Source organism: Lathyrus oleraceus, chromosome 7 (genome assembly GCF_024323335.1).
Source record: "Lathyrus oleraceus cultivar Zhongwan6 chromosome 7, CAAS_Psat_ZW6_1.0, whole genome shotgun sequence".
NCBI classification, from domain to species: Eukaryota; Viridiplantae; Streptophyta; class Magnoliopsida; order Fabales; family Fabaceae; genus Lathyrus; species Lathyrus oleraceus.
In genome coordinates, this window is record NC_066585.1 from 423,203,464 (window position 1) to 423,228,590 (window position 25,127).

General features: G+C 36.4%; 1 protein-coding gene across 1 annotated transcript; it reads right to left on the minus strand.

The window, feature by feature from the left end:
- Positions 1-4,566: 4,566 nt before the first annotated feature.
- Positions 4,567-6,408, minus strand: LOC127107068 (xyloglucan endotransglucosylase protein 6). The gene is made up of 4 exons (XM_051044344.1): positions 6,065-6,408; positions 5,870-5,970; positions 5,601-5,794; positions 4,567-5,271 (listed from the first exon to the last, which is right to left on the minus strand). Exons 1-4 carry the CDS (start codon positions 6,234-6,236, stop codon positions 4,842-4,844), a joined length of 897 nt encoding a protein of 298 aa, XP_050900301.1. The 5' UTR covers positions 6,237-6,408; the 3' UTR covers positions 4,567-4,841.
- Positions 6,409-25,127: the final 18,719 nt, after the last annotated feature.

The window sequence follows — 25,127 nt, forward strand, 5'->3', positions numbered from 1 at the left end:
TAAGCCTGATCTAGTGTAATTTTTCAACTTAGTAATCCCCTTGGTCTAATTTATAAGAGACATTTTACTTTTTATATACATTGAATAATTAATGTATTTGGTCCATATATAGTCCATATACCTTGATTATTCAATGTATCTAAAAAGTAAGTGATCTCTTATAAATAGGACCAGACGTAATAATTGATTTAGGATTAAATGATTATAAATTGCGACTTAGGAATTAACATGCTTGAATTGTCTAATTTAACTTCGAACTGGCCTAAGTAATATTTCTGTGAGATTAATCTAGAAGAAAATTAAACATATTCATCAATAATGAAAATTAGGGGATTCGAATAAGACCTGATCGTCTTTAATCTAATAGTTTTCAATATTTTTTTTTACTTTTATCGTTTAATCAAACTATTTGTGAACACCCAAAATTTTACCATTTAAAATATGTTACAATTGTTTTGTTCAAATACAATAAAACATATGGAGACGAATCATTTTTATCAATTGCGATAATTTTTAGTACATTTGCTAGAATTCCATCGTTAGTATTGGAATTATTGAGAAGACTTTATTTACTTTTTAGCTTTAACTTATTCTCTCCTGCTCTCTTTTGATCCTTGTTTCTACTACCTCTCCTCTCAATCATTCCTTGCCTCTTATTTTGGAAAGTCTCACTCCGTTTAAAGTGGTGGTTTTCTCCTTGCAATTGTTGTGGAATAAGATCCCTATTAGGGTGAATTTATTTAGAAGTGAAGTGATTTTAGACCTGATTGATTGTTTTTGTCTTTTTTGTACTCCGGAGAAGGAAGAGACATATGTCCCATCTTTTTGTGATTTGTGAGATGGCAAAATTCTTGTGATATAAGATTTTCCGATGGTTTAATTTTTTTTAGTGCTACCTAACTCAGTGTCCACAATGGTATTTCTTGTTAAGGGATTAAGAGTGCATCGTAGGTGTACCTGACTTGGTGTTGATTTGGCATGTGGTGATTTTCTCTTTAAGGAAAATGTGGAATGATGATCTTTTTTTCTTTTGGAAAAGTGGTGAGCGTGGAAGAGTTGTTCGATCAATGTACCTTCTTTTCCGATAAATAGTATCATGACATGTCTTCTTGGAATGGAAATAGAATCTCATCCTATATTTGGACCATCAACGTGTGAGGTGCGCTTTGTCCGTTGTGTGTGTGTTGTGCTGAAAATGTTAGGTCGAGCTTTATCCTTGGTCCTTGTCCTTGGGTGGCTTTGGTGTTCTCTCCTATTTTGTCAGTGGTGTTTTAAATCATGGTTTTAAATGGCAGTTGCGGTCGCGGATGCGGTTGCGGTTGCGTGTGTTGCGATTGCGGCCATTGCGGCTGCTGCGATACGTATTGCAGCCATTGTGGCGTGAATTTTTATTGAAAGATATCATGGTTTTAAATTGTGGTTGCGGTTGCGTGTGTTACGATTGTGGCCATTGCATTTGTTGCGATGCGTATTGCAGTCATTGTGGCGTGAATTTTTATTAAAAGATATGTGAAATACATCATTGAAAAACTTTTGATTTTAATCTTTTATATTACAAATGATATGTAAATTGATGTTTTTTGGTTCTCAAACTTTGAGTTAAGATGAAAATATATGAAGAAACATTGGCGAAGTTGTTTGATGCGAACTTTAACGTGGTTGGATGAGTGATTTTAAATCACACCGCAATTGCGGCATGATATGGATGCGGAGACTATCGCATCAGTAATATTGCGGCCACAATTGCAGTTGCGGACCGCAATTTAAAACCATATTTTGAACTCCTTATTTTGATTGATTCTCACATGGTGTTGGTGTTTTTAATGCTTTAGTTGTACTTTATTTATATGGTGTTTTGGTATCTCTATAACCTTTCGCCTCGTTTTACTTTGTTATTAAACTTTTCTATACTAATTACATATAGTTTCTCATCGGTGAAGAAGAGAACAATACTAATTAGTTCACATTATTTTCCCCCAACTTTCTTACAACAACATTCACCATTTCCAGCCATAATAATAATACACAAGTTTGACATCATTACAACAATCTATGACGATGATGAAGACACTCAAGAGGAGTAACAGGAAACCTAGAAGCATCATTACAATAATCATAAACCATATGTTTAGCCCTAACCCACATTAGTTGATGACTCTGATGCAAATTGGTTTGTGTCTCTGTCAAACAAATTCTCCTAGTCTAGACACTAATATTAGAAGTTAATTTTGTTTTAATGAAGTAAAATTGAAAATTAAATGTAAATTTAGTTTTATGTTTGAAGAATTCACAATTGATTGTAATTATATATAATTGATTTTGACGTATTTAATTAGATTTAAATATAATTGATACTACTTTTCAAAATTGAGTCTATTTAAAATCAAAATGTGTATTTTTTGAGATACACTAAAATTTGTAACTTTTGAGATACACTGAAATGTTTTGTTCAATCCATTTTTCTTCTGAAATTTATGTAACCGAGTTTAATTTACATATCAGCTATTTGTTGAAATATTAAACTTGATTTGGGCTTAACCTTACTATTTGATTTTTGGACTTAGTTATTTGGGCTTAGTTTATTTTGGGTAATGTTTCTAGAAAAATCTTGTAGTATTTGGAATGTGTAGATATTTCTTAAGATTGTAATATTTTCTAGAATACTCTTTGAATGTCTAAAGTTGAGAACTCTCTAGAATTAGTGTGTCTAGAGTTCTCCTTAGAGTACTATAAATAGAGATGTAATCTTACACTTTTGCATCAAGAAAAAATATAAAGTTCTCTCTTTCATAAATAATTCTCCTACCTACCAAGTCTCTATTCAAGCCTCTAATAGTCCCACACATTTTTCTTAAACACAAAAAAGGTTTATTTCCAACAAAGTGGTATCAGAGCTTCAAGGTCCTAAAAAATGGAGAATGGAGGTTTCCCTTTTCAAATGCCGATGCTCACAAAGAACAACTATGACAATTGGAGTATCAAGATGAAGGCGCTACTAGGAGCTCAAGATGTGTGGGATATCGTTGAGAAATACTTCAATGAGCAAGATGAAGCCTCGCTAATCCAAGGTGTAAAGGAGACATTGAGGGAGTCAAGAAAGAGAGACAAGAAAGCTCTCTTCCTCATTTATCAATCGGTGGATGAAGATACATTTGAGAAGATCTCCAACGCAACGACGACCAAAGAAGCATGGGACAAACTTCAAACTTGCAACAAAGGAGTGGAATAGGTGAAAAAGATTCGTCTTCAAACTCTTAGAGGTGATTTTGGACGTTTATTTATGGAAGAGTCCGAGTCAATTTTTGATTATTTTTCTCGAGTATTGGTCGTAGTCAATCAACTTAAAAGAAATGGTGAAGATGTTGATGAGGTAAAAGTCATGGAGAAAATACTTCGCGCTGTAAATCCAAGTTTGACTTCATTGTTACCAACATTGAAGAAAACAAGGATTTAAAGACCATGACTATTGAGCAACTCATGGGTTCCTTACAAGCATACGAAGAAAAACAAAAGAGAAAAATTAAACAAAAGGAGGCTATGGAGAAACTACTACAACTCAACATAAAGGAAGCAAATTATGCGAATTACAAGAGCGAAAGAGGACGAGGTCGTGGCCAAGATCGTGGGCGTGGACGAGGACATGGAGGAGAAGGAAGAGGCAGTTACAATAACTACTCTAACAATGGAGAAAGAAGTTGGAATCCACAAGCAATAAGAGGTCGTGGAAGAGGAAATTCATGGTCAAGGTGTGACAAATCACAAATCAAGTGCTTCAACTGCAACAAGATCGGTCATTATGCATCTGAGTGTAGATTCTCGAAGAAAGTTGTGGAGAAAGATAACTTTGTAGAAGAAAAAGGCAGAGAAGAAGAAACTTTGTTGCTCACGTGCCAAAACCAAGTTGAAGAGAAAAGAAACAAATGGTACCTCGACACCGGCGCAAGCAATCACATGTGTGGCGATCGAAACATGTTCGTAGAGATCAATGAAGCGGCAATTAGCAATGTCTCATTTGGAGATGACTCAAAGATATCGGTCAAAGGCAAAGGTAAAATTCTTATACGCTTAAAGAATGAGAGTCATCAATTCATATCCAATGTCTATTATGCTTGGAGTCACAAATCAAGTTTAAGGGGGGATGTTGAAATATTAAACTTGATTTTGGTCTAACCTTACTATTTGATTTTTGGGCTTAGTTTATTTTGGGTAATGTTTCTAGAAAAATCTTGTAGTATTTGGAATGTGTAGATATTTCTTAAGATTGTAATATTTTCTAGAATACTCTTTGAATGTCTAGAGTTGAGAACTCTCTAGAATTAGTGTGTCTAGAGTTCTCCTTAGAGTACTATAAATAGAGATGTAATCTTACACTTTTGCATCAAACAAAAATATAAAGTTCTCTCTTCCATAAATAATTCTCCTACCTACCAAGTCTCTATTCAAGCCTCTAATATTCTCACACTTTTTTTTAAACACAAAACATATTTATTTCCAATACTATTTGTAAAATAAAGACTAATTAGATTTTTCCTATGCAGGAATTCAAATCTTAAGATAAACAAAAGATAAATACCAAGTAATTCACATTATATATAGTTTGCCAATAATATCATACAATAATATGACATAAGTGGAACATATTCCCCAACTTTCTTACACCAATATTCACCATTTCCACCCATAATAATACACAAGTTTGACATCACCTTATTTAACACTTTCTCTCCACATTATATATAGTTTGCCAATAATATCATACAATAATATGACACAAGTGGAACATTTCTTACACCAACATTCACCATTTCCAGCCATAATAATAATACACAAGTTTGACATGATTAGAATAATCTATGACGATGATGAAGACACTCAAGAGGAGTAACAGGAAACCTAGAAGCATCATTACAATAATCATAAACCATATGTTTAGCCCTAACCCACATTAGTTGATGACTCTGATGCAAATTAAGGACTGAAAGTTTTGGTTCATCCCACCAATACTTCTTATCCTCACTACTACTACATCTCTTTCTATTATCCATTCCAGCCACTGATACCGGACACTCACAAGCATTGATTTCAAAGGATTTATAGGTTACAAGGAAAGGTGCATGACTCCAATCTGTTTTCACTCTTCCTCCTTGTGTTGCCCAATCATCTGCGTTCCATATTGAACTGTATACTCCCATTGCTTGGTCTTTTGGATATGGAATTCCTCTATGTTCCATGTTTGTGTGTACTCTTATTGGTGTTTCATCCACCAAAAATCTATACATACAAAACTTGACTGAATCAACAATGATCAATTATAGAATGTTTCAAAGGCCTAAAGTAATTATAAACTATAGCACAAGATTCCATCACCCTTTTTCCGTAAATTTGTTTTGGAGTGACCCACGAGGGAACACAATGACAACAAAGCTAATGATGGCTCAACCACCACTGAGAGAAAGAAGCAAAAAAAGACATTTTTCTGTTTCCTTTACTACTTTTCAGAACCATTGATCCAACCTTATTATTCTCTTTCTTATTATTGAACTTTCCAATTTTTAAATAAATAACACTAAGTAATAGTAAGAAAGTGAAGTGGTGCTTACACAACTTGGCGTTGATTCCAGAAAATGGAGTAAGAGTGAAAATCCTTAGTAGGATCAAACCAAAGGTTAAGTCTTTGTTCACGGTTACCAACTCCATTAACATACACATTTGTTTGAACAGAATAAGGTTCACCTGTGCTGTTTCCTAAGAACTCAAAATCAAACTCGTTGTGCTTTGTACCTTCCGATGACATCTATATCACAAATATATTAGATTCCTCAAAAATATAGGATGATATATTACTAATATTGAATTTGTTGACACTTACATAGAAAGCGGTAACAGTTCCAGCAGAATCACCTTCAACAAGCTTAAGTTGGATAGATACTTTCCCAAACATGTACTTGTTTTTCGATCCAAAACCAGCTCCTAAATATTCATCACATTATTATCTAATTAACTAGCAACTTTATCACTTAAACAGAAAAGAGCTTGGCAGTAAGGTTTGAGGATTGTATTTTACCGGAAGAGTTGTCAAGTTTGAGTTTAAGGAGATCTCCTTCGTGAACAAAATGGTCAAAAGCCCAACTTGGTTGGAAGAGTTCATCAAACCTTGAAGAGGTGGTCATTGACACGCAAAACACCAACATAAGACACACAAACAGCCCATAGAACACACACATTTTGGAAGACATTTGAAGTTGAGATTAGAGTAGAGTGAAGTGAAGAGAACTCTTTGGCTTTGTTGGGTTTTATAGTCAAAATATTTTCAATTTGAATTATGAGAGTGGCTTGGGAGGCAAGCTCTTATTCCATAATTCAATCGACACATCATCGAGGAGTGTGCCACATAAGATGCCAGGATGGAACTCAAATATCAAGAAAAGGACATTAACAAAAGATATTGTGATGCGCATGGCTATGGCTAGTAACAGCTGGCCAAAGCTGTTTATAGTAATTTTTTTATTGGATAAAAGTTCATAGAAATCGTATTTGTATATGTTTGGATTTTAATTTTAGGGATTGTTTTAGGGGTTGCTCTTCTTATCCTTTATGGTGAATAATTGTTCTTATTAAATTCAAAAATATCTTTGACATAGTTTGGAATCAAACTTTTGGAGGATTTATTTATTGCCTTTCCCTTTTTTGATTTTTTATTCTCAATATACCCTATTCTAAAAATAAATTTTTAAAATGTCACTTTTCTCATTATCCACTCGTCTAATGGATGAATGAGTTGCTGAAGACATTTTCTTGTTGTGTAGACTCGGCCAATGGTTGACCGAGTTATTGAAAGAACGATTTTTTTTATAATTTAAATACATTTTTAGTATTATTAATAGATTCTTTTATAATAATTTTTTTATTTAAATAATATAAATTAAAGTTTTTTTATAATAATATTTTTGTAAATTAAATATTTGTTTTAATAATAAAATTATAATTATTACAATGAGGCATATAAATAATTATAATAAATAATAAATATTTTATTGATGTACATAGAAAAAATACATTTTATTTGTTATAGTGACCGTCTGTTCCACATCTTGTGCCAACTTTTTTGCATTTTCCCTTGCCTAATTCTTCTGGTCTTTGTCTTAGGGGAGATGGAGATGAGTCGAAAGAAAGATCTTGATGTTGATTTTGATGTTGCTGTGAGATCAAAGTCAGGTAGTTGATGTGTTGGTTGTGTGAAGGTGTTGGATTGAGTGTGTTGGATTAGAGGATAGTAGACATCATCAGGGTTGAATGTAGAAGTGGGTTGTGCGAATGTAGTGTTAAATGTTTGGGGTTGAGATTGAGGGTTTGAGTTATCAAAGTTTGGTTGAGGAATTGGAGTGTATTGTATGGGTGGGCGTAGGATGGTTCGTTGTTGATATTGTTGGTTGTAAAAGTAGTTTGTTTGAGGGAATGGAGTGTTTAGATTTTGGTGTTGGGTTGAGGTAGCATAAAATGTGGGTTGTTTTGTGGTTTGGGTGTGATGATATGTTTGTTGAGCTGGTGAAGATGGTTGGGCCCCAAATTGGGATGTGCTACGTGGGGGGAATGCCATGACGTAAGGGCGATGTAGTTTGTTGGGTTGAAGAAGAGACACGTTGATGGGGATCGTTAAAAAATTGTGTCGGAGCAACGTGCGTAAAAGGAATTGACAAAAACCAATTCATATATTCTCTACCCGACTTAGACTCACCAAGTACCGAGTTCCCTTGTAATACCAAATGCGTTCTCTTTTTTCATTCTTTGACCTCTTCTTGGTTCAAATCTTGCCAATGTGTATCCCAAACTTGGACCATAGTCATATTATGGTGTTCACTTAGACATCTTGGCTGAGACGGGACGTGTACTTCAAATCCAAATTGGAGTTTGACCCGATCTGTCAGATGCATCTCAACGGTAAAGAAACATATTATATATGTTGTTGCACTCCAGACTCGGCTGTCACTATAATCAAGCACTGGGTATTGTATGTACGGCCTCCATATAAACTGTCATAAGTAATATAATTGTTATAATGTAAAAAAGAAGTTTAGATAAGTTGAAGATTGTAATGAACCATACTTACATCATTTTCTTCCATGTGTTCAATTGCAACTCAGTACCCACGTAGATGATGACGAAGATTATTTTCGTAATGCATACCTCGTTTGCACCATCTTGCATTTACAAAAAAAAAATATTTATGTGATGTATAATTTATCGTGAGAACAATAAAGTGCATTCAATGAAATTGAGTACCTTAATGCATACGAATGTGATGGAACCTCGGTACTAACTGGGGCAAACAACGGTATATGTGTGAATGCCCAGACACTGAGTAATACAACACAACCTCATATGCTCTTCACTCCTTTTTGGGATGCCTTGCACATATGTCTATATAATGTTGCCAGACAAGTAGAACTCCAATTGTATGTATTACATTTTTCCAGGTCTCCTACTAAAGATAACCAAGATGAATGCAATAAATTGTGACTCTTATCTGGCATTAAGAAAGTAGCAATTAATAGTAAAATATATACTTTTGCATGAAGAATGTTTTCCGCTTCCGTGGGGGAAGAATTATTTTTTAGCTGTGTTAGTAGAGCTTCTAACCAAACAATTTTGACAGAAGCCCCATTTTTATCTGAAGCGGTCGGTTCGACGTCTAAATTCTCCATGTAAACATCGTTAGTTAGATTTGTTGGGCCATTAAAAGGTTTACCGTTAATTCGGAGACCGAGTAACATACTCACATCCTCCAGTGTAATAGTACATTCACCAGTTGGTAAATGAAAAGTATGTGTCTCGGGTCTCCATCTCTCTAACAAAGCAACAACTAGTTTAAAGTCTATTTTTAAACTTGCTATTTTTGCTACATTAGAAAAACCGGCTAGTTCTAAATACGGTATTATAACAACACTTGATTGAATATGAGTATGGGAATGGACCCGGAACCTAGTGTCTTCCTGAAATTCAAATAAAAATCATAATGAATATTATTTGTGATGAGAAGCTGAATTTAAAAAAAAAACGTAATGAATACATAGACTTAACCAAGTTTAGAAGGATAGGAAAAGCCTCAAGGGAAGATGAGAACAAGAAAGGTAAACTTAGAAGTTCTTGCTACAATTTTGGAGAATTTGATCACTATAGACCATAATGTCTAAGGATTAAGGAATACAAATACAAAGGCCATCACAAAAAATCTACCAAGTCTAGAAGAACCTATGTTTCTTGGGAGAGTGCAAGCGATTCCTCAAGATATGAAAGCTCCACTTCAAGTGTAGAATCGACCCGGATTTTCCTTATGGCTAATAGAAAGAAGAAGAAACATGTAAGTCTTTCTAAGTTTGAAACTATTAATGACTTATCTTATCTTCAATTACAAAAAGTTTTTGAAGATCTTCATAGAGAAGCCTTAAATGCCTTTAAAAAATTAGCTTCACATGAAAAAGTCTTTTTACACTTATAAGCTAAAGTGTTAGAATCCGAAAGGAAATCAGAAGATATTAAGAGATGTATGATAGATATTCAAAATGACAAGAATGAGGATGAAAAACCTTCAAGGTTTGGTTGTGAATCTTGTCATGATTGGCAAAAAGAGATAAATGTTCTTCAAGTAAAATTAAACAAAGCCTTACAACAAAAGATTGCATTTTCTATTTATCCATCAAAGTATGAAAGGTCTTTAAACCATTCATATAAGAAATGTCGTACCCCAAATTTTGACCACCTTTTCTTTCTTCTTTTAACAGATTTTAACATGCCCAAAGCCTTTTCCAGTCAACCCTAGTGACCTGAAAAGTCAAAGGATACCTTTTTGACTTTTCGTTCCATGATTGGATCATTAAAAAGTTAATGGTATCATAAAGGGTTGTTAGTTTCTGTTTGATTAGGATTAATTAGGTTTATAGTTCTTTGTTTAAAGAATGATATTTGGATCAATTAGGTTCTGATTAAGGTTAGTAGGATTAGTTAATTTTTGTTTAGATTAGTTTAAGCTTTGGAATATTAGATTAATTGAGTTTTATCAGTTAAATATGGGTTAATATTAGTAATTTAATTTAATTGGATTTTGTTAGTTGGATTAATAAATTAATAAGATTAACCCGTTTTGTTTAATTAAGCTCATATTATTTGGTCACTTTATTAGTTAAGGTAAATTAATTTAGGGTTAGTTAAATAATTATTTTTTATTAAGTCAATTTTCTTTTACTTTTTGGGCTTTGCTCGTTACTGGGGTTAGGAGTTAAGGCTGGCCTAATCCGACCCCATTCAATTGGGTCAGATGAATGACCCTAGGTCCAACTAGGTCAGACCCAGTATCCATTATCAAGCGCAACCCGAGTCCACGTCCATCATCTTCTTCCCCAAGTGAAAACCCTAATTTTACACAGAGAAAAATCAAATCGAATCAAAACCTGCGTATTGCAAGCTCAATCCAAACTTTCTATTATTGAATCAATATATATTATAATTACAAATTACAATTGAATCAGGACAAGATACATCACAAATTTCAGTTACAATTCACAATCCCTAATTTCTATTTCTAAACCTAAATCAATCTAATTATAATCTGATTACCAATTTCCTAATTAAATCAATCTAATTAAAATACAAAAACCTAAAAAATTAACTATATAAACCTAACTCTAAAGCTGAATCGAGGAGGAGAAAAATCCTAATAGAAGAACTATTTGTTGTTGCAAACCCAATCCATCACAAAGCTCAAATTAAATGGAGATTAGGGTTTCACATTGAAACCCTAATTATTCTGAGCTCGGCCTCTTTCAGGATCCGGTTGTGCCTCACATCAAACAAAGAAAAAGAATTATATAAGGAGAGAGTAGGATCAACATATACAAAAAAGGAAAGGAAAAAGTTTGAATCAGATACCTTTTTACCAAAGAAAGCCATGTCTCTAATGGTTGATTTCTTCTTCCATTGCCTACTTTTATCTGCATATATTAATTGTTGTGTTGTAATATGATGGAAAATTTTAGGATTCAATTTTGTTTGAATGCTTCAATTCGGAAAGAATCATGCTTGTCATTTGGATGCTTCATAGCTTCAAAAAGATTAAAAGTCACCTCTTCGTCTTGCACTCTCACTTTCATTAATCCATCATCTATGTCAATCATCATCCGGGCTGTTTTCATGAATGGTCTTCCAAGAATTAGAGGAACATCACGATCCTCATCCATCTCTACTATCACGAAATCTACCGGAAACAAGAATTTGTCCACTTTCACTAACATGTCTTGAGCAATTCCGTATGGTGAAGTGGTAGACTTGTCGGCTAGTTGTAAAGTCATCCTTGTCGATTTGATCTCAACATTTCCCAATCTTTTGACAATAGAGAGGGGGATTAAATTGATGCTAGACCCCAAGTCAATCAAACCATTACCAATGTATGTGCTTCCAATGGTGTTAATACCTTAGGATTGTCATTAATTTTGTAAAACAAATAATGTAATCATCTCTGGTGTTTTAATATGTTGGGTTGAAGAAGTTCAACATCTGGACCAACATGTCATGTACGATGTCACGACATCATGCCTATGACATCGTACATGTGTAGAAAACTGAATTAATTAATTCAGTATATATTCTGGGATTAGTAAGGATATTTGGTGAATATCCTAACTCCCTTGTGGAGGTCTTAAAGACTCAATCAGAATATATAGGCTCTAAATATGGAGATATATATGGAGAGATTTTAGAAACTAAAAGATTGAAGACCTTATTTGTAGCAGAAATTTTCTGCTGACTTTGTAACAGCAAAGGAGAAGTTTGTTGCGATTTCTGAAGGCCCAAATCCAGTTGGGTGATTAGGTTATAAATAGCATATCGTAACCTAGTTTTTGTAAGCCTCTTAGAATGGAAAATTAGGGGTATGTGTAAGGTAAACCTCTCAACCTGTGGGAAGGTTACCATGTGTTTCTTAGTGTTCAAAATTGAGAGTATTTGTGACTCTAAGCCTGTAGGCAAGAGTTGTTATGGTCTTGAATGAAGTTGTGAAGCAAGTTCAAGTTGTTTAACATTACATTGGAGTTGTAGTGATAGGAATGGAAACTGGAGGTTTCTATCTAGGAGTTCCTAGGTATAGATTGCATTGGGTAGGGATTAAGTGAAGAGTTGTAAACGGGGGAGTTTAACTCTGAATTAATACTGCTGATAGTGAATCTTCTTCCTGGCTTAGTATGCCCCCAGAGTAGGTGATGTTGCACCGATCTGGGTTAACAATTTCCTGTGTTTGTTTTCCTTCTGCATGTTATAATCCTGTCAGCCATAACTTAGCTTGTAATTCAGTCTGCGTATCAAGACAATAACAGACCTGGTACATAGCCTTCTGTTTGAATGTCAATCAGAATGTTTTGACATTCATCATTAACAGCATATACTGAATAATAGGCAGGTTGGTTTTTCTGCTTCAGTTCAGTATTTATTTTAGTCTGTTCTTCAAGAGGATAACAGACCTGGCCAAAGGATCATTGTGAAACTGTCAAACTGGATGCCTTGACAGTTAGTCATGTATGCTGATACTGAAGTAGAGACTGGTTAGTCGTTTACAGTACAACAACTTTAGCACAGCCTGCTTTCAGGAACATAACTGAATCAACTTGAAGTATATGTTCTGGCTGTCAAACTGAATGTTGTGACATCCATTCCTGACAGCATGTGCTAAATTGTAGGTTGTTTAGTTTTTCTGTTTCAGCATTTTTCTCAGGCTATTCTTCAGGAATTCAACAGCTGAGCAAAAATCCAGGAAACTAACAACTGAACTACATTTACTGAACCTAACAAATAGCCTATTTGTTAGCACCCTAATAAGTGGAAATTAGATTAACTTGTTCAACCTTTATTTTAGGAAATACAAGTACAAGGCCAGCAAACAGGAATAATGTAACAGATGATGATCAAATCACTATTGAGACATCCTACTGATAACTATGTAGGAAAATAACAGAAGTTAGTGCTATGGTTGATCTCTGCTGAGTCTTTCTACCAGAAGCACAGAACTAGGTGTTCCTCCATTCTAGGATGATTTAGAAGCAGATGTCGTGACTTCTGTGAATGTGTGCATATTAGTATAGCGTTTAATTTGTATAATTGTCTTGCTGTATTAGTTACAATGTTGGATTAGATGCCATGACTTGGAGTAGAACATCTGAAATCTGACTACGCCAAAATTTTAAATGGTATCAGAGCAGGCATCCTGTTCTATTTTTGGATGAGATCCATGGGTGATACTTTCTGGTATCTTGCAAGGAGTTATGTTAGTACTGATGTTGGAACCTGTGGAAGGTTCTGTGATTTACCTGAATGGTCCCTTGAAGTAGGTGGATGGACTATTCATGATAGGAACTGTGTGTACCTGTCTCTAGAGGTTGGCAATTGGCCTTTGTGTGGGACAACTGTACTAGTATTGAATCATATTCAAAGTTAGTATGTTCTCGGAGGCTGATCTGGTGTAGTGTGTGTTCATAGGTTGAGTTGTATTATGATTTCCGCTGCATAATACCTGGCAAAACTCAAACTCTGATGTAGTTTCCCCTCATGTGGATGAAAGGCTGCTGTATTCAAGATTTCATCATAATCAACTGAAGATGTCGAGGATACTTGAGTCTCCCCAAGACCACTCATCATGGTAAGAATCACCTGATCACTGATTCTTTTACACTCTTGGGAAGTGTATATGAAGACCTTGAAGTCTTTCAAGGAGGGTTTGTTCCAAGGAGGTGGAACTAATGTTCTATGTGATGTCAGAACATGTTGTTCAACAAGTATGCACCTACTGGTTGAAGAGCATATGTTTTTAGGTGTCAAACAAAGGGTTACTTATGTTTGGAACCTACTCCTGACCTGGAAGAGGAGACATCTGTGTGTGCCAAGTTGACAAGGGTAGGGTCAACTATGTGTGTGCTCAAGAAGGTCACCTTTAGAAGTTTGATCTCTAGAAGTGGAGCTGGTTGAGGCGTGACATTGTGCAATTTCCTGCTGTTTGACTTATTCCTGTAGATTGATCAGGGTTGGATAGTTGTTCCCTGAAGTACTATGTTGTGTTAGAAGACAAGTCCCCTGGATGTTAGAAGTCAATAATGGGGTAACCTGATTGCTATTTCATTTAAGTGGATTGGGACCATGAATCTTGTTATTCAAACACCACGCTCAGAAGTGACAGTACCTTCAAGGAGTGAGAATATGAAGATTCAGAGGTTGGTTGAGGTAGTATGCTCTGGCAATGCATATCTACCATTGACTGGTGTTATTTTTTCACTAGTACTTATGGTCAGCTGGAGTCTGATTGGTGTGATTGGAGTATGTATAGGTATAACTCATAGAGTTAGTTGCCACTGGTAGGGATGGTGTATGTCATGTTGAGACATTTGTGTGCAATGCCTGGATATTGGTGTGGAGTTTCCATGATTGTTAATTTAAGGGGGAACTTTAGTTAACCTCCTCACGTTTGATCAGCCTAGGGTCTGGTTGGCTGTTGACCTGTGTCACATGGGTTCTGGTTGTTGTGTGACACAGTTGCAAGGAAGGATTCATATCTCTCATTCCTAAGGGTGAATCTAATCTGGAAAGATTCTCAAACCGGTTGAGGTGCTTGCAAGCAGAAGATGTTGACTCAAGAAGAGTATTTTCAAAGTATTCTTATGGTGGAAGTATCTGAAAGGATAATTGGGAAAGGATTTAAGATCAATGTCTACTTGTGCCAAGTACAAGTATTTAATTGATTATCCTTGGAGCTCAAGATAACTGATGTTCTTAAAGATGTTGGAACATCTCTTCTTCAAGACCCTGTGCAGAATCACAGGAAGGATAGCACATTGGTTTATGATCTATCACTTTGGTGGCAGCAAAAGCATATGATCTCTGAAAAGGTTTCCTGGCAAGAAACATGTTCAGCCTGGGTGTGTACAAGAAGAAGAAGACATCATAGTCTTGATGGTGGTTACTTGGATCAGTTTACTTCTGATCTAGGTAAGGAAGTGCATTGGCTAATGCACATTGTGGAGTTAAGAACAAGTGGAAGCATTCTTGACATCATGGAAATAGCCTTGCTTTAGGAAGTGGAATCCTTGGTATAGCTGAAGGGTTAGTTTCTAACTGGTCCTTCTGAAGACTCATGCATCAGAGTGTCTGATGTCTTTGGAGAAGAGGCAGGGATTCATCAAGGTGTGAGCTTGGATGACTTAACTGCAAACCTGCAGGATGGAGGTTGTTTACTCAAACTTGGTTCCACAATCAAGTCTATGAGAACGTTGAACTCTTGTTCTGTGAAGGGAGGAAGTTCTTTCAAGTGGCAGAAGAAGGAGCTGAATTCAACAGCTAGATGTTAAAACACAATGTTGTGACATTTGGTTCAACATCAGAATCTTAGTTGGTGAAGTGGCACATCAACTTAAGATAGAAGGGTCTACAGAGTTGTAGATTGGTTACTTCAAAAAGATCGTTCTCATTGCAGTTCTTTGGAGTTGTTGGATGGAGAGGATGTTACATGTTCATGTCTTAGAGAATCTAAGTTTTGTTTGACATGTAGCTTGAAGTTCAAGTCTCACTTGGAAGGTCAGAATATCTTTGGTAGAAGTCTGATAAACGTGGAGAGGTCAAAAAGTGGCATTTGACTTTTTCATATGAGGATTCATGAAGGAGGTAATCAACCAGTGGCATTTGGTCTATCTCAGAAGTGAGTTCGAAGAATCAAGATAATCAACATATGGCAGCTGATCATTCTTAAGGAAAGTCTGAGACAAATTACTTTTGAGCAGAAAAGTAGTAAGTTGAAGAAAAAAAGGAGGTGTTTTCTAGTCATCTCTTGGAGCTTGTGGTAGGAGTTCTGAGCTATCTATGGAAGATTATCTCTTGTAATGGGATGAGAATGTATATGTCTCAATTTGTGTCTGGTTTCTTTTGGATCAAGCTGGTGACTCAGTGATATTTGAAGATTATCAGATGGTGTTCTTTGTTATGTTGTGAAGGATGTCCTAACTAATGTTAGAACATTTTGTGAAGTGGTTTTTTGTTTTGGTTAGAAGAGAGATTGACAGAGTGTGGATGTGTTCAGCCAAGAGGGTTGAATAGAGGGTGTGCTCTTGAACACATGAAGATGCGTCTTATGTTTTCCATTCATCAAGTGGTCTGGGTTCTCTTTGAATCAGGAAGTATGTGAAGGTCCAACTTTGGGGTGTTGGATATGTTCATGTGTGATCTCCAAGTTTCAAGAGGAGAATTGGTTGTTCATGACAGGGGGAGTTCTGTCGTTGCGCTGCAAGTAATCATCAAGCTTGTGGTCTATGAGTTCTCAGATAACAAGGTATGACATCCTGTTAGTTATTGGGATGATATGGTGTGTATCAAGGCTGAGTTAGCAGAAGAATATCTGAACGGATGTCATGACATTGCCTTGGACAATCTTGCTATTTCCTTCTGAAACTTACAGTCATGAGTAAATATGGATGTCATGTGTCTAATCATGATATATTAGGATAAGCCTGAGAGTTACAATTGTGTGGTACAGGGGGAGTAACCATCTACTGTTGTTTGTGATTTTGGATGTAGTGGTGCCAGATGTCAAGCTACTACTGGAGGTACGAAAGTGGTCTTAGGAAATGATGATAGGAAGAATACAGACAAAAGCCGCATTGAATGTTAAGACATCGCGTGCAACGTGTATGACTGCATATATGGAATAGTCTCCATGCACTGGAACTGTTATTTCGGAAAAGAAACAATCAAGAGCTATAAAAGGCATTCAAAGATAGTCTGAGATTTTGTTGGTGATTCTCTGACTGTTTCTCAACAAATATTAATGAATCTTGACCAAGCATTTATTTCTACCGTGAATTCCTAAGCACGGGCTGGACTATTTAAAGGATGTAACAACACTCCTATTCTCACAAGAGAAACACTCCATTCCCTCTAAACCATGGGGTATGTTAAGGTTTGGGCAAACTGCGCCTGGATATGGTTTTGTGAAGGGTTCATTTACAAATGTTTAGCTAAAAAGAGGGAGTGAAATATAGTCCTGAGAATGTACCAGAAGCAAGTGAAATATGGTAGCAAGCAGAAGAAGTTGGCTTCAGGCACAAAAGTCACTAACTGGGTATATCACTTGTGTCTTGTGATTTGAGTTAAGAAGACAGTTGTGTCTTGTGATCTGAGTTACATTGTCTATGTACTCAGCATTACATATTCTTCAGGAAGCCCTCCTGTTGAGGGGAAGGGTTGTGATGCAACTGCGTCTTGTACCTCTCCTTCTTCATGTACACCAACTTTGGTGTTTGTGGTGGTGGAGATAATGACAGAGGCTTATTTGTTTTAGCTAAAATTTGCCAAAGGGGGAGATTGTTAATACCTTAGGATTGGCATTAATTTTGTAAAACAAATAATGTAATCATCTCTGGTGTTTTAATATGTTGGGTTGAAGAAGTTCAACATCTGGACCAACATGTCATGTACGATGTCACGACATCATGCCTATGACATCGTACATGTGTAGAAAACTGAATTAATTAATTCAGTATATATTCTGGGATTAGTAAGGATATTTGGTGAATATCCTAACTCCCTTGTGGAGGTCTTAAAGACTCAATCAGAATATATAGGCTCTAAATATGGAGATATATATGGAGAGATTTTAGGAACTAAAAGATTGAAGACCTTATTTGTAGCAAAAATTTTCTGCTGACTTTGTAACAGCAAAGGAGAAGTTTGCTGCGATTTCTGAAGGCCCAAATCCAGTTGGGTGATTAGGTTATAAATAGCATATTGTAACCTAGTTTTTGTAAGCCTCTTAGAATGAAAAATTAGGGGTATGTGTAAGGTAAACCTCCCAACCTGTGGGAAGGTTACCATGTGTTTCTCAGTGTTCAAAACTAAGAGTATTTGTGACTCAAAGCCTGTAGGCAAGAGTTGTTATGGTCTTGAATGAAGTTGTGAAGCAAGTTAAAGTTGTTTAACATTACATTGGAGTTGTAGTGATAGGAATGGAAACTGGAGGTTTCTATCTAGGAGTTCCTAGGTATAGATTGCATTGGGTAGGGATTAAGTGAAGAGTTGTAAACGGGGGAGTTTAACTCTGAATTAATACTGCTGATAGTGAATCTTCTTCCTGGCTTGGTATGCCCCCAGAGTAGGTGATGTTGCACCGAACTGGGTTAACAATTTCCTGTGTTTGTTTTCCTTCTGCATGTTATAATCCTGTCAGCCATAACTTAGCTTGTAATTCAGTCTGCGTATCAAGACAATAACAGACCTGGTACATAGCCTTCTGTTTGAATGTCAATCAGAATGTTTTGACATTCATCATTAACAGCATATACTGATTAATAGGCAGGTTGGTTTTTCTGCTTCAGTTCAGTATTTATTTTAGTCTGTTCTTCAAGAGGATAACAGACCTGGCCAAAGGATCATTGTGAAACTATCAAACTGGATGCCTTGACAGTTAGTCATGTATGCTGATACTGAAGTAGAGACTGGTTAGTCGTTTACAGTACATCAACTTTAGCACAGTCTGCTTTCAGGAACATAACTGAATCAGCTTGAAGTATATGTTCTGGTTGTCAAACTGAATGTTGTGACATCCATTCCTGACAGCATGTGCTAAATTGTAGGTTGTTTAGTTTTTCTGTTTCAGCATTTTTCTCAGGCTATTCTTCAGGAATTCAACAGCTGAGCAAAAATCCAGGAAACTAACAACTGAACTACATTTACTGAACCTAACAAATAGCCTATTTGTTAGCACCCTAATAAGTGGAAATTAGATTAACTTGTTCAACCTTTTTTTTAGGAAATACAAGTACAAGGCCAGCAAACAGGAATAATGTAACAGATGATGATCAAATCACTATTGAGACATCCTGCTGATAACTATGTAGGAAAATAACAGAAGTTAGTGATATGGTTGATCTTTGCTGAGTCTTTCTACCAGAAGCACAGAACTAGGTGTTCCTCCATTCTAGGGTGATTTAGAAGCAGATGTCGTGACTTCTGTGAATGTGTGCATATTAGTACAGTGTTTAATTTGTATAACTGTCTTGATGTATTAGTTACAATGTTGGATCAGATGTCATGACTTGGAGTAGAACATCTGAAATCTGACTACGCCAGAATTTCAAATGGTTACCGGTAAAACGACTCGGCCCAGATCGGATTCCTTCCTTGGGAGAGTCTTTTGAATGATGGCACTACAACGTGCATCAAGCAATATGGTTTCGTCTTCCACGTGTCTCCTTTTCTTTGTAAGAATTTCCTTCATGAACTTTGCATATCGTGGCATTTGTTCTAATGCATCGGCAAATGGAATATTGATTTGAAGTTGTTTGAATATGTCCATGAACCGTGCATAATGCCTAGCATTGTCCTTCTTCGATGGAGCATGTGGATAAGGTAGATGTTGGGTTGGAATGACGCTCACACCTTTCTCTCCTTTCTTCTTCTTTCTTGGTTCAGCATCCTTTTTCACCTCCAATTCAGGCTGCTCCTTTGCTGACAAATCCTGCTCTTTTCGCGGCGTGAAGGGGGATCGCGGCGCGAACTGTGAAGTTCCAGCCACTTTCTCCCTTCCACCAATCATGTCCTCTTTTTCAAGCACTTCATCCATATCATTTTCTACTGTAATTTCCTCACTTTTTTCACTTATCAACTCTTTACCGCTCCTCGTGACAATTGCTTTACAATGCTCCTTTGGATTGGGTTGAGTGTTAGCGGAAAATAACGATCCTGTGTTTTATTCTGACAATTGCTTCGCAAGTTGGCCTACTTGATTTTCCAGATTCTTAATTGCTACTTCATTACTCTTTTGATTTGCCATGGAAGCTTGCATGAATTGTTGAAGAGTGTCCTCTAGCTTGGAACTTCCTCCTTGCGACTGCTGTCCTTGACAATTTGGATGTTGATAAGGACTTTGCTGCTGAAAATTTTGATTGTTGAACCTTGATGGTTAATAGCCTTGATTGTTCCTTGGTTGGTAACCTTGATTGTTAGGAGGTTGTCTTTGATAGCCCTGATTTTGATTATTCACATAACTCACTTCTTCTAGTGGAGGACAAAAACCAATAGGGTGATCACCTTGACATAATTCACAACATGCTACTTGATGCCGAACTTGAGACCCTTGAATTTCTTTCATTTGCTGTGGAAGCTTAGCCATTTGTTGAGTGAGCAACTCCACTTGTTGAGAGAGTAGCTTGTTTTGAGCAAGAATGGCGTCATTGGTATTCAACTCAAGAACTCCCGGTTTACGTTGTGAAGGGCTACTATCATGTTGACTTTGGCGATCATTGAGTGCCATCCGATCAATAATGACTTTAGCTTCTTCCGCATTCTTTGACATAAGCGAGCCACCCGCGGTAGCATCCAAAAGTGTCTTGTGAGTTGATTGGAGCCCGTTTAGAAAAATATGGATTTGAGTGAGCTCATCAAAACCATGACCCTTGCATTTTCTCAACATTGACTTGAATCTTTCCCAAGCCTCATTTAGAGACTCGTTGCTTCCTTGAGTGAATACCGCAATAGCCGTTTTGGCTTCCATGAATCAGGATTGAGGGAAATATCTTTCTAAGAACTTTTCTTCTAGCAAATTCCAATCCATCATCACTCTCGGTGCTTGATCAAGGTACCACTCTTTTGCCTTTCCCACTAAGGAGTGTGGGAACATCCTTTTGAATAATGCCTCTTCACCCGTTTCATCAATTCCCGTAGAACCCGCAATATCATAGAATTTGATGAGATGGGTATACGGATCTTCATGGTCCATTCCGGTGAATGGATTTGCATAGAGAAGTTGGAGGATTCCGGTCTTCATCTCCGTATTTCTTCCTCCACGAGCAAATTGAGCATTTCTTCTTGGACTATTAGCGGACATTTCGGTACGATTGTCATCCTCCATGTTTCCTTCACAAGCCTCTACAACCACTTCTTCGATTTGAACAAGTGAGGAAGTAGATGCTTCTTCTCTCCGGTTCCTCTCTTTGGCTAGTTTCCTTCTTCTTCGTGTTTTGCTATTGAGCTTCCGAAGTGTTCTTTCAATTTCGGGATCGAATTGAAATTGCTCCTTGGTAGCTTTTCCTCGCATGCACTAGAATCTACAAAACTAACAAACCGAGTGAAACAAAAGAGGGATAGTAATAAAACTTAAAACAATGAATTATTGCAATGCTTGTAATATCGAACACCAATCCCCGGCAACGGCGCCAATTTGTTGAAAAGTATATCTTCGGCAAATATTTTTATATCGTATCCACAGAGATTGGTTGTTATTACCGCCGTTCTATAATCCAAATTGTTATAAGTTTGAAAAGTAACAAAGTTGTTTTGTTTGGGAAATTATCTTGTGAGTAAATGTCACTAAAAACAGTAAAATGGTTTTAATCAAATGTAAAAGCTTGGCAAGATTGGAGTTCACTATTCTAAATGCTTATGATTCCTTATGATAACTATATAGATTTAAGATTATTGATGATGTTCAAGTATCCTCTCAAAGTCATTTATGTCTAAATGATATTGTGATAATCACTATATTGATCCTTAGACGATCTCTCCACCTAACTATCAATATAGCAATCTTTAATGTTTGATACCAAAGAAGAGTAATGAATAAATCTATCTCTACAACTTATTCACTACTTGAAAATCTGTTTTATATCAAGACTCAAATAATCTCTTTCAACAACTACTCAAATCTGGTTTTCAACTTAGGGCAAAAACAATATTCAATACATCAACAATCTTTATCATATATAAAAATCAAATGGAATACATAAACAAATGAGAATAGCTACTACCTTCAATCTTGACAAAATGGAGTTTAGCTCCTCATCATCATTGTTACAAAGCAGAATGTTAATGGAAGAAAAACTCTGTTTTTCTCCTTTACAAAATATATCTCAATGTGTGAATGTGTGAATGTGTGAATAATAATTAATGAATCCTAGAATAATGTGTTCTCCTATCCTAAAAGAGTTGACATTTCCTTAATTGATCATTTTCATCCAAAGCAGAAAAGCTATTCCAAGACAGACACCAAAATGGCAAAACAGCTGGTCATGAAAGACAGCACCTTGGCCCAAAATCAGCTTGCTGGATTTGCAGCCTTCGCGGCGCGAAGGAGGTTCGCGGCGCGAACTGAAGCTTTCCCAGCTTCCTTGCTTTGCAAGCTTCATCCAAAATCTTCCATATTATGATGTTGCCTTCCAAGAGCTCTTTCATCCAAAAATTCTACAAAACTAACAAATCTGTGAAATAACTATTCAAAACAAAATAAATTAAACCTAATTGCATTTATACAAATTAATAAGAATAAAAGTGTGTAATTACATCAAAATTTGGTAAAAGGGACCAATAAAATGATATAAAAAGTAGTACTAATTGGTCCCTAACAACTCTCCCCAACTTAGCATTTTGTTTGTCCCTAAACAAAAGTTTCCACCCTCACAACCAAAGCAATGACACAAAAGATTTAAACAAGGATTTACCAAGGACATTCAAATGGTTCAAAAGTGTTTGGCAATTTCTCAATCCACCTATCTCAATTCTAGACATAACATGAATAAGGAAAGTGGTTGAGTACAAAAATCATTCCAAGGAATTCAAAGCCATATATGTCAAGATTGAATCAAACTTACACACACATCATAATAATGATGAATAACATGAAGGGTTACTTTCACTCATCCAAGCAATTAAATCAACAACAACTCAAATCATGCGGTTATCACAACAAATACCAAATCATGTGAAAAATGAGAATCAAGAGGTCTTTCAAAGGTTGTAATGTGGCTTAGGTTACAAGAAAGGACATGATTAAGAGAATTTACAAAGTTGCCTATCCTAAGGGAGCATTCCCAAACATTCAACTATACACAATTTCCCTTTCCTTGATCCCTATTTTTTTCTTTTTCTTTTTACATCCACACAACCATGAGCATTTTCTTTGCTTTTTTTTTCTTTGCTCTATGGTTTCAAGGGTGATTTCTTTTTCTTGTTTCTTTTCGTATTTTCACCCTTTCATAAAAACTCACTTTTCCAAGTTTCTAATCAACTTTTCACTTTACTCTCCCCAACTTTAGATTTCAAAACCAAATTTATTCAATAATGCTCCCTACTTAGAAATAAGCAAAAGGCAAAATTTGCAAACAACTCGATTTGGGGTTTCAATTGACACGAAAGAAATTAGGATTCATTTATTCCACAATTTTCAATTGATTTTTCAATGATCAATAAAATGAATCCTAAAATAAGCTCAAAGGGGTTTAACTAAGGATTATTCCTCACAAGGTTAGTTGATTCAAACTTTTTGGTCAAGTGGTTTTTCTCACAAACAATACCTCTATCATTTTCAAAATTTTCACACAAAAATAGATTGATGCATGATTTAGCCTGATAAGAATGAGTTAAAATAATGCTTGGTTTCCCGCTTTTTAGTGTACAATGGAAAGCTTCCTCACAATTGGTTAAGTCCTATTTTGATTCAAAGGTGACATACATTTCAATGAGTTTATGATATGAAATTTTCACACACCATCAAAATACTCATGTTAAGTCTAGAAAGCGATAAAGTGTACCTTGAAATGCCGACATTAATTCTTATCATCACCACTCGAAGTGTCCTAAGCTTCTTTCTTTGCGATCATTTCTCGGTTGCTTTAAGCTTGGCTTAAGAGTAAGAACAATTAAACAAAAATATTGGTAAACCGGTTTGATTGTAACACACTTAATTCTCAAATAATATTCATGCAATTATCAAAACAACTAACAAAAAACAAAGTTTTGGTGAACTAGAGCCACCCAAAAGTACATCAAAATTTTTCAAAAACAAAAATAATACAAAGTACAAAGAAACTCAAAATGACAACAACTCCTCAAATTCACCAACTCCTCAATCCTCCTCCTCTTGGCCACCACCTACATCACCAAGGACGTCCTCCATCTCCTCATTAGGGTTTGCACCACCTCCTGCATCCCCCATAAAATTTGGTCTGCCCTCAAGCCAATTAGCATAAGCCACATATTCCGCCTGAGAAGGAAATGTGCGGGCTTCGGGTGCAAGGAACGTGTTCTGGAATTGCTGTTGCATAGCATCGAAGATAAATGATTGAGACCTCCTAGAGGCCTCAAAGCTCTCGCAACAATAATTGGAAAACGCCATCTGGTCAAAGACTGGAGTAGTGTGGGGTCGGGGTCGGTGTCGTGGTCTGGATGACGAAGTTCCAACTCCTTCGGTTCTATCCATTTGGCTTTGGCAGAACCTATTCAGATAGGTATCGTTAATCAAACTGGTGATAGAGAAATGCACTTCATCCGGAATGTAAACATTCGCCCGTTGGCAAAGTCCCATGATCAACCCCGGGTACGCAAGCACACCTGCTTTACCACCGAATTTGGTTCCACTTATAGCCATCTTTCTCATTTCTCCCGCGATGATTGAAGCTACATCCACAGATTTTCCGATCATAATGCAGTATAGCAAACACCCTACATCCAGAGGAATTGTGGTGGTGTGGCTCCTTGGCCGAATGTTGTTCAACAGCAGCACAAGAAAAGCCCTAGCTTCCAGATTTAAATTTTCTCTTTTCCAAGATTTTGGGAGTCCTTGATCATTTAGATCAAATGATTTTCCTTTAAGGCACAGGGTAGCATTCACCGCTTCTAGATCCCGCCTATTAGCCAATTCCTAGGTACGATACTCGCACCGCTCGTTTTCTCCCAGGGTTAGAGGATTACCAAGATATGAGTTAATGGCATCTCTCCCAAAAGAAATGATCATGCCTCTTACCCTTGTTTGGTAGTTGAAAGCTACCCCCTCTTCTTGATGCATGGCGTTTGCATAGAACTCCCGAACAATATCATAGTTGGTTGCCGCTTCTGGTTCACACAGTTTCATCCACCTTCGTCTCTCAAATTGGAAACCACGTTCCGATAAGTCCCACCCGGTAATAGACGGATGAACCTTTCTGGCTGGATGGTTCTCTTGATAAGGTTTTCGAATCGTTCCTCGTGTTCGTCACTTGTGAACCTTCTTAAAGAATGAGGATGAGCGGGAGCTGTGGTTTTGGTTCTCTTTGACATCTGCATTAAACATCAGAACAACC

Bases quoted from the DNA above. Each gene is read 5' to 3' on its own strand.
- LOC127107068 (XM_051044344.1), bottom strand. From the start codon at position 6,236: ATGTCTTCCAAAATGTGTGTGTTCTATGGGCTGTTTGTGTGTCTTATG. The intron at 5,971-6,064 runs GTAAAATACAAT...ATGAATATTTAG, and splicing joins CAAACTTGACAACTCTTCCG to GAGCTGGTTTTGGATCGAAA. The intron at 5,795-5,869 runs GTAAGTGTCAAC...TTTGTGATATAG, and splicing joins GAACTGTTACCGCTTTCTAT to ATGTCATCGGAAGGTACAAA.